General features: G+C 41.0%; 3 protein-coding genes across 4 annotated transcripts; 2 read left to right on the top strand and 1 right to left on the bottom strand.

Annotated features, from left to right (window-relative positions):
• The first annotated feature begins 447 nt into the window (after nt 1-447).
• slc37a4a (solute carrier family 37 member 4a) lies at nt 448-6,977 on the top strand. 2 transcript variants are annotated; one of them, XM_062385888.1, is made up of 8 exons: nt 448-970; nt 1,356-1,588; nt 2,564-2,807; nt 3,624-3,782; nt 3,872-3,957; nt 4,557-4,670; nt 4,756-4,894; nt 5,988-6,350. In XM_062385888.1, exons 1-8 carry the CDS (start codon nt 823-825, stop codon nt 6,071-6,073), a joined length of 1,209 nt encoding a protein of 402 aa, XP_062241872.1. In that variant the 5' UTR covers nt 448-822; the 3' UTR covers nt 6,074-6,350. The 2 variants fall into 2 exon arrangements, with proteins under 2 accessions (XP_062241872.1, XP_062241871.1); XM_062385887.1 differs by lacking the exon at nt 5,988-6,350 and adding an exon at nt 6,368-6,977 and having other exon boundaries at nt 459-970.
• Nucleotides 6,978-7,061: 84 nt separating this feature from the next.
• On the bottom strand, nt 7,062-9,111 carry trappc4 (trafficking protein particle complex subunit 4). Its single transcript, XM_062385889.1, has 5 exons — nt 8,809-9,111; nt 8,290-8,464; nt 8,020-8,123; nt 7,763-7,889; nt 7,062-7,324 (listed from the first exon to the last, which is right to left on the bottom strand). Exons 1-5 carry the CDS (start codon nt 8,981-8,983, stop codon nt 7,246-7,248), a joined length of 660 nt encoding a protein of 219 aa, XP_062241873.1. The 5' UTR covers nt 8,984-9,111; the 3' UTR covers nt 7,062-7,245.
• A 42-nt stretch (nt 9,112-9,153) lies between these two features.
• rps25 (ribosomal protein S25) lies at nt 9,154-10,664 on the top strand. The gene is made up of 5 exons (XM_062385890.1): nt 9,154-9,283; nt 9,790-9,879; nt 9,985-10,168; nt 10,400-10,510; nt 10,605-10,664. Exons 1-4 carry the CDS (start codon nt 9,281-9,283, stop codon nt 10,504-10,506), a joined length of 384 nt encoding a protein of 127 aa, XP_062241874.1. The 5' UTR covers nt 9,154-9,280; the 3' UTR covers nt 10,507-10,510; nt 10,605-10,664.
• Nucleotides 10,665-14,591: the final 3,927 nt, after the last annotated feature.

Here is a 14,591-nt window from a genome sequence, read left to right as displayed (position 1 = left end):
AAAAAGCCTTAAAAACAAGGAGACTCACAGATAAGTCGTTAAAACCTATAATTTATTCTTATGATAAGTACATGGCCGCTCCACCGTGACAACATGAGGCCGAGTTATTTGGGGGAAAGTCAGAAAAAGAGCAAACTGCTGTTAGCACACAAATAAGTGAGGAGGTAGCTGCTCTGCTTTCACTGAACATGGCTAATATAGGAAGCTTCATACTTCATATTTATCAACAGGAAGGTTTGATCTGTTAAATGTAATGTGGAAATTTTTTTAACAATTATCAAATGTTAATATCCTACACTTTCTGGAAAGTAAACGTGTGTGTCTCAGGTGTTTTGAGGATAATTAGACTTCACATGCCTCCTCACAGAGAAAGGAGCCTCCCCCTGCCCTGCTGCTGCTGTTGGACTCCTCAGTGAATCATTAAACTCATCAGAGTGACTCCTCCTTCCACGATATCCTCTGAGGGACAAACAGGAGCAACACAGGACAAGAACTCCAGGGTCAAGAAGAAGAAGCTTTTTTTATAATTTGTGCCTGAGGGAGACAAAACATCATATACACACAGTGTGTGGTTGTGTTACCAGGCCCTGTGTGACCTGCGTGCCTGCAGCACTCAGCTAACAATCCAGATTCAATCATCTTTGGGGAAGAGAAGTTGACCATTAACTTCCTTCCTGCTGATTGCAAACCCTCTTCCACTCGTCCACATCGGTGCAGTGGAGCTGGAGGCAAAGTTCACTGTCACAAGCAGCCGGACTCGTTCAAACCGATCGACTTATATTTTTACTCAGTTTTTGTCAGGACTGTCTGAAATCTACAAGCATGGCTACAGCGAGCTATGGATACTACAGACTAACTATATTTCTGGCCATGTTTGTCGGCTACACACTCTACTACTTCAACAGAAAGACTTTCTCCTTTGTGATGCCGTCTCTGATGCAAGAGATTCAGATGGACAAGGATGACCTGGGTATGAGAGACTAGGTTTTACATTGACTTTGTGCTTAATTGTTACAGCGTTAAGTTCAGTGTTAAAATTATTTTTAAATGAAACCTTATACCTCCTTTTTCAAATTTGAAAATTAGTATTATTTACGCTTCAAACTTTATAGCATCACAACAAAGGAAATAAAGAAAATATACCACTACTGAATGACTATTATATAATAATGAATTGTCAAAATGAAACCTTTCAAGAAGGGTTAGGGTCAAAGCAAAGAAGGAAAGCAAAACCAGGAAAGTTAAATACGTTATAAAAATGTGTACATAATTAAACAAAGAGGTAGCTTTACATGTCACTTCTCTCTAAGATATTTAGGACTTAAAATCCTGCTCTCTGTCCTCCCTGTTTTCAGGCATGATCACCAGCAGTCAGTCGTTGGCCTACGCTATCAGTAAGTTCATCAGCGGTGTTCTCTCTGACCAGATCAGCGCCCGCTGGCTCTTCTCAATTGGCCTGTTCATGGTGGGAGGCATCAACGTTTTGTTCTCCTGGTCGTCCACTGTTGCTGTCTTCTCTGCCCTGTGGTTTCTTAACGGACTCGGTCAGGGCCTCGGTTGGCCTCCCTGTGGCCGAGTGCTGCGCAAGGTGAACCGAATTACAGTAAATCATGCAGCACTGTGCTGATACTGAATACAAGATGTTTAGTTTTAGTTCTCACTGCTTATTGTTAATTAGAATAAATAGATTCCATTATGCACCTTGAACAAACACTACAAACTGGGTCCAATTATAATATATTTCAGAAAGAGCCTTTGAAGTTTAAAAAAACATCCTTTAAAGGTTCAAATTAGATGTTTTTGATTGATTGATTATTTATTTAAGTCACGGAAAACACATTGAGGAATAAGACCCTCATTTACAATGGTGATGTATTCCCATAAATAACATCACCATAATCTAAAACTGATATAAAAACAGACTCAATTATGCGTTTTCTGGCAAGGAAAGTGAAAAAGCACCTATTTCTGTAGAGAAAGACCAATTTTATTCTTAGCTTTTTTATGACTTATTTCACATGTGGTTTAAAATGTAAAAGCGTAGTTTGTATATCTGTTGCTTGATGAAAATGACCCATCCATACATCATCTATTCACCATCCCATCCATCCATCTATTCACCAACCCATCCATCCATCCATCCATCTATTCACCAACCCATCCATCCATCATCTATTCACCAACCCATCCATTTGTCCATCCATTCATCCATCTATTCACCAACCCGTCCATCCATCGAACATTCCATTCCCAAAATATATTGTGTTTGAAAAACACAATATATGTCGATCATTTATAAAAAACTTTGTGATAATACAATTCTACTGTACATATTGTTGGGAAATATGTACAGTAGAATTTAAAAGTTTTTCTTTCCAATGTTTGACCTCACTAACACAGACTGTCACATCATGAAACATGAAATTACTTTTCATCCAGTTATTACTGGCTGTCAGATCCCAACCCTGCACTGCATCGAGAATTATATCCTCCCTCTGTACATCAGAGGTAAGATAGTGATGCTATTTCAGAACTTTAAATATTTCCTCTCGTCTGCTGTCAGTGGTTCGAGCCCTCTCAATTTGGGACGTGGTGGGCCATTCTCTCCTGCAGCATGAATCTGGCTGGCAGCCTAGGACCCATTATTGCCACAGTGCTGGCACAGACGCACAGCTGGAGGGCGATACTGTTCGTCTCTGGGATGACTTGTGTGGCCTTCTCCTTCTTCTGCCTGTTGGTCATCAAGAATGAGCCCAAGGATGTGGGGCTCCCCAATGTCGAGGCGGCAGCCAGGAAGAGCAGAGGAGGTGAGACTCAGTTTTTGCAGAAGGATTGATAATAAATCAATAATTAGTTTCATAACAATAAGAAACAGTGGTCAACACTTTTCTCGGTATACATTGCCCAGGTGTGTGTGTGTGTGTGTGTGTGTGTGTGTGTGTAGCATGTGACTCTTGTTGTGACTAAAGGTCAGTGACATGGTGGACTCCGTACCAAGTGTGCCCCTCACATGCCACCTGTGTGCGCTGTGTCTCGCTCGTGCACCAAAAAGTGTAAAAGTAGGATGTGTGGTTTGAGATGTTTCATGTGTTGATATGATTAGAAGTAGAGAGTTAGATCCCTTCCACCTGCACCAGGGGATGTTACGTTACACCGATTATGTCATGTGTTTAGTGTGAAGTTTCACAAACATACAAACTATATTTACTGCGCCTCAGTATAATCCTCTGCCTACCAGTGCAGTTTCAGTCCCTCTAGGTACAGTCACAGTGGTATGTCATCATGACCTTTGACCATTGAAACCTAATCAGAGAACTGGTCAAAACCTGAAGAAATTCCCTGCAGACAGACTTGACATATTAAGTTCAAGAGACCAAAATCCTGATTTGTGAAGCAACTGTAACATTGACCTTTCAAGGTATTCAGGGCATGTTAAATTCAAAAGAAAATAAACCTGTTTTGTAAGGTCATACTGACCTTGACCTTTGACCACTAGATTCTATTTAATTCATCTTTGAGTCCAATTGAATATTTGTACCAAGTTTGAAAAAATTCCCTCTCGAAAAAATTGAGACATCAGAAGAGCCATGATGACAACTGTTTTCTGTGTGTTTCCTGTTCAGGATCCTCGAGTGATGAGAGCACCCTTTCTGAGTTCCTGCTGTCTCCGTACCTGTGGCTGCTGTCGGTGTCGTACCTGGTGGTGTTCGGGGTGAAGACGGCCTGCACCGACTGGGGCCAGTTGTTTCTAATCCAGGACAAGGACCAGTCTACACTCATGGGTATGACAGAGGGATAGAGAAGATGCCTTCTACTCTTTGGTGAGAAGCAGCTCATTATTTCCTGTGAATCACTGTGTTGTTCTTCATAGGAAGCTCATACATGAGTGCCCTGGAAGTCGGAGGTCTGTTTGGAAGTCTCGCCGCAGGTTACCTCTCTGACAAGGCTGTGGCCAAAGTGAGTTTGAACATCTGGATGATGGACTTTTTCACCTTTGCATGTTTATGTTGGCAACTGATGCAGTTATTATAGAAGCCCACTGAGCGCTCCAAAGGATTTTTACTCACTTACTAAAATTAAAATCTGCTTTACATATTGAAACAATTTACTTCTACATTTTTGCCTAAATGATCTGCTTTGAGCTTTTGAACTGACCATTGAACAATTTAGCAAATAAAATTTCCCACATATACCCCAACCTAATGAAGGAAATAGAATTTTTGCAGGAAATGGATTTTGGTTTTTGAAATGTCAAATACAGACTTACAGACCTGTCGACATTTCAACAGTGTGTCCTTTTCAGTATCTTTTTCTATTCCAGTTGCTTTTTACCACATAAACTTACAAAAGAAAAATATGTATTACAGGAACAATTGCAAAGAAAGATAATGTGTTATGCACCATAACTTACATGGAGGTAGTGTCTACACAAAGTAAATACTGTACAACTTCAAGTAGAAGGATAATAATAAAAATACATTAACTGACCAGTCACCTTTTATACCTTTGTATAGCCAGCAAAACCCATACATTTATTTAATCTTTATTTTGTACAGCAAGGCAGGAGAATCTATGGCAATCCTCGCCACTTCATCCTGAACTGCATGATGGCAGGAATGTTTGTGTCCATGTACCTGTTCAGAGTCACAGTCACTGCCGACAGCTCAAAGGTATCTATCACTGAACATACACACTGTAATGACATATTCTTTAATGCGGAACACCCTTTATCAGACTCTCATGTCTCATGTTCAGGTGTGGATACTCTGCTTGGGTGCTGCTTTCGGTTTCTCCTCCTACGGACCAATAGCATTGTTTGGAGTTATAGCCAATGAGAGCGCCCCATCCAACTACTGTGGGACATCACATGCCATTGTCGCCTTGATGGCCAACAGTAAGTTGATTTTCAAGCCAGTTATTCATGCGGAGCGTGTATAAGCTATTGTGAATTGCTTGTTAGCAACACTATCCCTAAATGCTAATAATACAATGACATACCATTTGTTTTTCCTTAATCCTATTTACTCTTACTACTTCATATATTGCATTATTAGGCCGGCCCTTAAGTGCGAAAACACAACATATTACAAAATCCAGCAACATTAACCTAACCTGACGTTGTCATACTCATAAGTCTAGTCAGAATATGAGTCTGATAGCGCTCCATTGGGCTGTGATTATGGGGCGTGTTTCAACCGAAACAGAAAAAAAAAGCTATTTCGCTCAATTGGATAGACCTACAACCAATCTCAGCAACGTAGTATGTGAAGTATGTTAAGCGACGCATAGTTGTCGCCTCTTTCACTTGGTCCTCCATGAGTGCGACCGAAGGAGAAACCACAATGACGACTGGGTTTTCATTGTGTCCCATCTTCTTCGCGACCATCGGGGCCAGCTGATAAATTTAACTTTTTCCGAATCCCGTGGGAAGGACGGCAAAAACATCTTTTCGTTCTACAAATGCCTTGATCAAGTTTCTCTGTTCCTCTTTCAAAATGAATGCGCTGTCGATGTCTTCTAAAACACACTCAATGGCAGCATCTACATATCTCAGCTCTCCATTTTTGTTGAAAACGAATTCAACCCAAGCGCACTTTGGCGATGGTACTGATTACGTTACTTTTGATCATCTGTCCATCATCGTATAAAGCCCTCCCTGACAATTTGATTGGTCCGAACAGCCTCTGTTTGGGCATAGTTTCTCCCCAACGTAGCGATGCCAGACCCAACTTCCAGACCTCAAATGATATGGGTGGGGCTAAATTCGTCTGGCATCCAGGCTAGCATTAACCTATATTGAAAAGGCTTGTCACTGATTGGACGGATGCACTGTCCATCTTTTAAATGGTAAATGGCTTTGTATTTATATAGTGCTTTTCTAGTCTTGATGACCACTCAAAGTGCTTTACAGTACAGTTTTACATTCACCCATTCACACACAGTGCATCTATTCACAGCATTTTGTTATTCTATGGGGGGCCCTTCAGGGTTAAGCATCTTGCCCAAGGACACGGAGATGGGTCAGAATGTGGATCAAACTGCCGACCTTCCGGTTGGAGGACGACCACTATAACCCTCAGCCACAGCCTGACTGGAAGGAATTTCTGAAAAAAATGTGTTTATTGATTTGCTTTTGTTTTCGTATCTGTCGTTTTTCTTATTTGCAGTGGTTTTATTTGCTATTGTGTTTTATTTGTTATGTATTGTTATTGGTTGTATTTTGTGTACAACCAATTTGTATTTGTATTTAGGGCCACTGTATCTAAACATCTCACAGTGACGCCAGTGCAGTAGAATATACTCTGCAGTTTTTCTTTTCTCTCATCTTTGGGAGTGAACAACAGATACATTTTTTTGTTACCCTAAGTTGGTGGCTTCCTGTCCGGACTTCCATTCAGCACAATCGCCAAGCACCACGGCTGGGAAATGGCCTTCTGGGTAGCAGAGATCGTCTGTGGTGTCACCGCTGTCGGATTCTTCCTGCTGCGCAACATCCGGACCAAGATGGGAAACATGTCCAAGAAGGCTGATTAAAACACCATTACACCTCAACCACTGCAACCAGAGGAAACTGCATTATTTGAGCCAACATCGTCTTTAAATGTTGTTCTTACCTGACTTTTTTTTTTATACCTCTGTATTTTTTCAGCTGTACAACAAAGGTGTAAATGAAGCTCATAAAAGTTGAGGATTTTTTAAGTGCTTTGCAAGTTGCTTATCAATATTTACTGTTTACAATATGTAAACAGTGGAATTTACATGAATGTAATGGAATGTGGTAGCGACAAGACTATAGAAACGTTTCACTCCCTTCGGTCACTGTTGCATTACAAAGCCCAGAGGACAAAACTGAAACCTAGATCAAAAACTTGTATGTTATCCAAAATATTAGTTTTTTTTAACGTAATAATTGATCATGCATTAATTAAGACACAATATTTACACAGGCTTAAATAAATTCTACTTTTTCAATCCAATATCTTCTCTCGTTTATGCTCAGTGTATTTTAAATCACACAGAAATCCAATATTTATGCAAACAAAGACAAACTACACATGAAATATTAACACACGTGGGTTTAATCTTTTCAAGTATTTACAAAACATGTATTTACAATGTGTCACATCCCAGTTCCACAAGGAACGAAGAGAATCCACATAATTTCCTTCAACAAGGTCCTCAGTCATCGAAATTCACTAAAGCTCTTGTGATCGTGAAACAAACAAATTCATGTTGTTTCCTGCTTCAGGATCCAGCTCCAAAGTTGCCGGCTTTCTCTGCGATCTCCAGCGCGCTCTTCAGATTCTGATCAAAGAGTTCACACCTGAAAATCACACAGATTAACAGTGACACAGGAGCTGGGATGTGCTGGAGACACTGTATAAGTAAATGAAATGTTGTGTGCAATATTAGTATGGATTTAGCCTTACTACATTCACACTAGCATGTTTTCATCTGAAAATGGAGGTAAAAGACAAACACAATCTGCATCTGCATCCCTCACATGTGGCTCTCTGAGGTTTCAACATTATTTAAAGTTTTTTTTGTAGTTTTCCCTTTGACTTTATAAGGGTTTAGGATAGAGGATGTCACAACTTGTTAAAGCCCTTTGAAACAATTTTTGAATATGGGCTATACAAATAGTTAGATTAACTGATTGAACAGTGATGCATGTAAAACTAAATGTAGTGGTGTGGATGTAGCCAAAGACACATAAAAACACAGCAAAGTGTAACGAAACATTGTTGTCTCCTGAAATTACCTGATAGGCATTTCCAGAGAGTAGAACGGGTTCTTGAGGGCAAAATCGGAATAGATTTCATAAATCTTCCTCAACAGTGCATCAATGCCGGATTGTCGAGGGTCAGCCAGCACAATGAACTTTATCCCTGAAATAACAGAGACAGAACAAACAGTGAGAACGATTTCAGTTACATATCATTACAAAGTTAGAAAAACTATGAACAATTTTGTTGGTCCTTATTTCACATGCAATGACACTTAGTTTACACCACTCACCTGTGAGAGTCTGGAAGCAGTGGAGTTTGAAGACGTCTGTTTCTAGCATCTCGATCCCCGAGCTGCCAGCATCTGGAGACAGCTGTGAGCCTATAGCAAACAACCTGAGGAAAACAACCAAACTGGACGTTGATTATTAAAACACATCAGACCTGCAGCTATCACATTTGTTCACTCTGTATTCAGTGTCTTGCTCAGATTGTCGTCACTGTGACATGAATCTATCTGCAGCACACAAGCCCCCAACCTCAGTGCAAATCTGAAACTTACGAGTGAAACATGGATGCCAGCATCAGCTTCTCGTTGGAGCTCAGGCGTGCACGTCCAAATCGAATAGACACAGGATAGTTTGAGGCGTCTTTCAAGTACTCAAGGATGTCCTTTCCTTCTGCTGTGTTCTTTCCAATCACATCAGCTCCATTGATGGAGAGCACTGCATGTCCCACTGGGGAAGGACACAGGAGTCATACACAAACAGACACCATAAGACAGTAAATTGATGAACATACGATTGTGTCATGCAACTTAAAGATGAAAAACACCACAGACCATGCTAAGGGAGTTCAATATAGTAGTAGGGTTTTAAAAAATGAGGCAACACACAGTCAGTCTTTAGGAACCCATTCAATTGTGGGCACTGTTATTATGCACTTAACAAATACAACTGGTTCATTACTTCCTTGTTCAGTTTTTCAAATCACATTTGCAGTGTTTTTTCAGATCTTAATAGCACAGTAGCGGCTAATAGCTGACATGAGCTAACATGCTAATGCTAACTTTTAAGTTTACCTCTGATTCCGTCCCGTTGTCCGAACGAAACGACTACTTTTTCATCGTGGTGTTTGAGCACCAGGTCTAACGGGAAGCTGAATGTCTTCTCCGCTTCCGCCCTCGGGACATAGTTGTCGTATTGGTAAATTAAACCTCCAGCCTTGTTCACCAAATAGACACTGAAGATCACCATGTTGACGACGCACAGACGATAACACCGTCACGTGACCTCTGCGGTTTCCAAACACCGGAAAATTATAAACCAGCAGCCTTTGTGACCCGGTTCATCTTTTAGATGTTTGTGTACAGATGTGAGTGTCGCATAGTGGTTTGATCAGCTGGTATGTACAGTTAAAATCAACAGAAACGATAAGACGCGAAGAGGACTCCATTACCCAGAATCCCTCAACCCGTTTCCGCATATACGGGTTGTCTAAGGGGCTCTAGCACGGGTAAGCTTCCTTTCGCTCCGACATCTTGACGAGGAAACATGGTGAGGACAGTTTTCCACGTTTTGTCCGATCTTAATGAAAATTACTCGTCTTTATGAAATCCCATCCGTGTCGTAGTAATTCGGAACAACTGGTGAATAAACTTTGTTGTTCCACCTTCCTATAAAAGAGCCTAAATCCAGTTATTTTGTCCTTTTACGCATTTAGCTGCACGCTAGTTAGCTAGCTAGCTAGCCTGATAATTCCACCACGCTTTCATACTGCACTGCACTGCAGTTACAGACGAGTCTAGCAAAGTAACTCGTAATAACTCCGTCTGCATTTTTACTTGAAGTATTACCTGGGTGTCAACGCTGTTGACAATTACCAATATTAGTTACCCATTTTAAAAGTGAGACTATAAATGTTGAGTACGTGACTTGGCCACCCCCAGGCCGGCTACCAGAGTTAACGGCTGGTTAGACACCGTTGTCTGAAATACAGCACACGTGCTGCAAGGCCCACATATAGCATTAATGTGATGGACTATTTTGTCCCCTGATTTCAGCCTCCCAAACAAGATAAGAAGAAGGACGCTGGGAAGTCCAAGAAGGACAAGGACCCAGTCAACAAGTCTGGAGGCAAGGCCAAGAAGAAGGTACAGTTGTTCGATTTGATCCCAAGATGGACTCATTTATATCATGAATATCCTGAATAATTGTATGAGTCTACACACTGACCCCTTTATTTACCTTTTGAGCAGAAGTGGTCCAAGGGAAAGGTGAGGGACAAGCTCAACAACCTTGTGCTCTTCGACAAGGCCACCTATGAGAAGTTGTATAAAGAAGTGCCCAACTACAAGCTCATCACCCCTGCTGTCGTGTCTGAGAGGCTGAAGGTCCGCGGCTCTCTGGCCAGGAATGCTCTCCAGGAACTGCTTGCCAAAGGTGAACCTCACCTTTTAGCTCATAGTGTGTGTTATACCCAGTAAATGGCTTCCCATGTAATCAAATTTGTTTTAATTACACTGAACTAGTGGATATGTTTTATTCAATCTTCTAAGTGATGTCACCCAGCAGAATGCACATCTTTTCTTGACACATGACCTAGTTGATACAAATGGGTGGTTTAAAATCAGATCATGCTAACCACAAATGTTGTTGTGTGTTGTCTTCCAGGCATGATCAAACTGGTGTCCAAACACAGAGCGCAGCTGATTTACACACGTAACACCAAGGGGGCAGAAGAGGAGGCAGCAGCAGAGAAAGCAGCAGAGAAGGCATAATGAGGTAAAACAACAAACTCTACCATTGATTTTTTTTTTTTTTTAATTTATTTATCTTTAACTGTTCACTTACCTACACTTTTTTTGGTGTCTTACAGGCTTTTTTTGTTTGTTTCCTGTTTACTGAAAGGTGAATAAAAACTTTAAAGACAAAATGACATTTGTGTCCGTTTGTTAATTGGTATAACAGGCTTTTCTGTCATTAATCCATAATTGTGATTCAGAGATGATACGAATCTTAATCAAAAGGAGACATACAACTCATAGCTCAAACAATATAAAAGTTCTTCAAGAAATAATTAAAGCATCACGATCAGTCTTAATAGGCAGCTAAGAGTGTGATGAGGTGACGATGACACTAACCAGACAACCCAAAGATTTGAGCCTCAATAGAAAGTGATGTAAAAGTGCACTGAAGTGTTTTCATCTCACCTGATGCTGTATGTTTATGAATCGAACGAACACTTTTTTTGTATCATAACAAGCTAGTCAGATCTTCGGCTGGGCTTCAGGTAGTTAGAACGAAGTACATCCTCCCGGTCAATATAAATCATTTAGTTCTAGCAATGTCTAAGCTTGGGACGCTGAGAGCATTTCCCTTATTAGCTTCAGGAATTAATAAATTGAGTGTGTAGCAGAAAAAAAAATGGGATAAATTCATGAACTACATAGAATTTAAAAAGGTGCACTAAAGTTAAATGGTTTTGTATTTATATAGCGCTTTTCATGTTTTGATGACCACTTGAAGCATTTTCCAGTACAGTTTTACATTCACCCATTCATACAGTGCATCTATTCGCAGCACTTTGTTGTTCTATGGGGGGCCATTCAGGGTTCATCTTGCCCAAGGACACTTCGGCATGTAGATGGGTCAGAAAGGGGATTGAACTGCTGACCTTCAGGTTGGAGGACGACCCCTACACCCCCAGCCACAGCCGCCCTGCAGTAAATACATGCATTACAGTTTGTAATAATGAATATAGCCACTGTAAGACATTTTTATTCTGACATTTAACAAAAGTGAGTTTTTGGGGGGCTGGTTTGAGAATCCTATTCTTAAAGATACAGGAAATTGGCATCAAATAGTGAATCCATTTTCCGCTTTACCTTAAATCATGAGGCCAATCATATACAAAGACATTCAAAGCTGTACAGCAATGATTCTTTTCACAAACGCTGGTATCTTAATGTTGTTTTGACCTGGTCTGCCAGCTGGAATCATTTAAATGAAAGTCCACTAACCCTAACACTGTACTTGGTACTACCATCTAGTAAATTCAAAGAGACAAATTACTGATGTTTCCATGTTGAGGCTGATCAGTTGCAACATGGTGCTAGAGCTTCATTATTTATGTCTACCATTTGTCTGAGATAACACAGGTAATGCCAGGTTATGAGATATTGAAAAGAAATTAAGAAACTATCTCTACTGTAAGATGTTTGCTGGGGGCTTGAAAGACACAGGGTGGGGTGATTGATGCTGTCAAGTGTCACTTTGTCACTAGCATTACTACGTCAAGCACCAACTAGAGAGGCGGTGGTCTAGTGGCAGAAACTTGGACTATGGGCAGAGAAGGTCTCTGGTTCAACTCCACGGAGAGACAACAAAAGACGAACCTGGATTGATCTGTCCAAAAATCCAAGAGTCTCCCTACCTAAGGTGCCCCTGAGCAAGGCACCTTACTCCCCCAACATCTGCTCCCCGAGCGCCGTACATGTTCGCTCACTGCTCTGTGTGTCCTGCACACAGATGGGTTAAATGCAGAGGTTGAATTTGCCTGCCATTGCATGGGTGTGTTGTATATGTCTGTGCATGTGTTTGGTATGAATAAACATATCTTAATCTTAGATGCATCACACTGAACAATGCATCAACTCCTGCAGCATCTAATTGAGTACAAGACATCACTGCGCCTGCTTTTCAATGCAGCTGACTTGTCACTAATGTACGTTACAAATGATTTTAAAACAGCCCAACTGTTACATTGTAAAATATTTTATGCAAGATACCATTTCAGTTTTCCTCATCTCCATTGACTTAATTATTTACACCTCTGTATTTTTTTAGCTTCTGTAGTGTATTCAAGTATGTTTGTTGTATTTAATTGTCTAGAGACATATCACCATTAATTCCCTTGATACTTATATGCATATATCTTGCTTCTCAAATATGATGCTTCTCAAAACAAAGAAATAAAAAACACTATAAAATTCCACTTTAAGTAGAAAATATTTAAAGGAACCTTAAATCAATTCTCAAACATACAGGTTGCTGTTGTACAGAGAATGAAACCAGGATGTGTTCCAACCCATTTCCTCTGGTTTAAAGCCTGGCAACTGACTTCTGTATGGTCTGAAGTCAGATTCCAGAGTATCTGGCTCGTAAAAAGGCTGATGCTGTGTTCTATGCTTAATGACAAACAAGGATTTGAAATTGTTTCTGTAGCTTTGAAATTTAACAGTAGTCGAATACTGGCAATTCTCTATAAACACAGTTGCACAGGTTTTTAATCAATCAATCAATTTGTGTAGCCCTTATTCACAAATTACAATTCATCTCATAGGGCTTTAACAGGGTGTGACATTCTCTGTCCTTAACCCTCAGCAAGAGTGAGGAAAAACTACTAAAAACCCTTTTAACAGGGTAAAAATACGTAGAAACCTCAGAGAGAGCCACATGTGAGGGATCCCTCTCCAAGGACGGACAGAAGTGCAATAGATGCCACTTGTAGGAGAACATCATCAATAATCACAGTCTCTAGCAGCATTTGATGAGGGTAGACATCCAGAAGGATAACCCCAACATGACATGCCAAGCAGTCCCGCTGCAAGCACAGTCCATGCTCAGCAACCATCCAGACCACGATCCACCATCCAGACCAGACGCCACTCCAGTCCTCAGTCACCGTCCACCGCCGCCCACCAGGACCCATTACAAGCAACCACCGCGGTCCTGGTCCACCGCCCATGCCCAATGCCAACGCGACACAGGGTCCGCCATCAGCACCACGATCAGCCCACATGACTCAGAATCCGACACACTGGATCCAACACCGTGACCCCCGGTGCGCGATCCACAAACCGCAATCCATGGTGCGGCCACAGAGGCCCTGGATCTGCGGGTGATAAAGCAAAGGGATTCCGGGGAAGGGGGATAGGAATGGAGACGAGGAAGGAGAAGTTGGAAAGAGAAGCTCTGTGTGTCATAGAACAAGTAACGTCTTGGCGCACTAATTAGCTCTAACTATAAGCTTTATCAAAAAGAGAGGTTTTGAGCCTACTTTTAAACGAAAAGATGGTGACTGCCTCCCGAACTGAAAGTGGTAGATTGTTCCACAGCCGAGGGGCTTGATTGCTAAAAGCTCTGGCTCCTACTCTACTTTTAGAGACTTTAGGGACGACAAGTAGGCTTGAATTCTGGGAGTGGAGTGCTCTAGCGGGTTTATAAGGTACTAACAGCACTTTAAGGTGAAAAGGCGCTATATTATTAAGGGCCTTGAAGGTGAGAAGCCAGTGTAGCGATGCTAATACTGGAGAAATGAGCTCTCTTCTCTTTGTTCTCGTCAGGACTCGTGCTGCGGCATTTTGGACAACCTGTAGAGTCTTTAACGACTTACTGCTGGAGCCTGATAATAATGAATTACAATAGTCCAGTCTTGATGTAACAAAGGCGTGGACTAGTTTTTCTGCATCTTTTTGTGAAAGGACATGTCTAATTTTTGAAATATTACGCAAGTGGAAAAAAAGCGGTCCTAGAAATTTGTTTTAAGTGACTATTAAAGGATAAATCAGGATCGAAGATCACTCCCAAGTTCCTGATTGTTTCATTGGAAGCAAGGGCAATGTCGTCTAGCGCAGCTATATCATTAGATAATGTATCTCTAAGGTGTTGTTTTGGGCCAAGTATTATAACCTCTGTTTTGTCTGAGTTTAATAAGAGAAAATTGCAGGTCATCCAGGTTTTTATGTCCTTTAGATATGTTCGAAGTTTAGTTAATTGATTACTTTGTTCAGGTTTTATTGACAAATATAACTGGATGTCATCCGCATAGCAGTGGAAATTTACCGAGTGTGTCCTGATAATG

The sequence above is a fragment of the Platichthys flesus genome, chromosome 4, assembly GCF_949316205.1.
Source record: "Platichthys flesus chromosome 4, fPlaFle2.1, whole genome shotgun sequence".
NCBI classification, from domain to species: Eukaryota; Metazoa; Chordata; class Actinopteri; order Pleuronectiformes; family Pleuronectidae; genus Platichthys; species Platichthys flesus.
The sequence above is the reverse complement of the archived record's forward strand: the minus strand, read 5'-3'. Positions and strand labels throughout refer to the sequence as shown.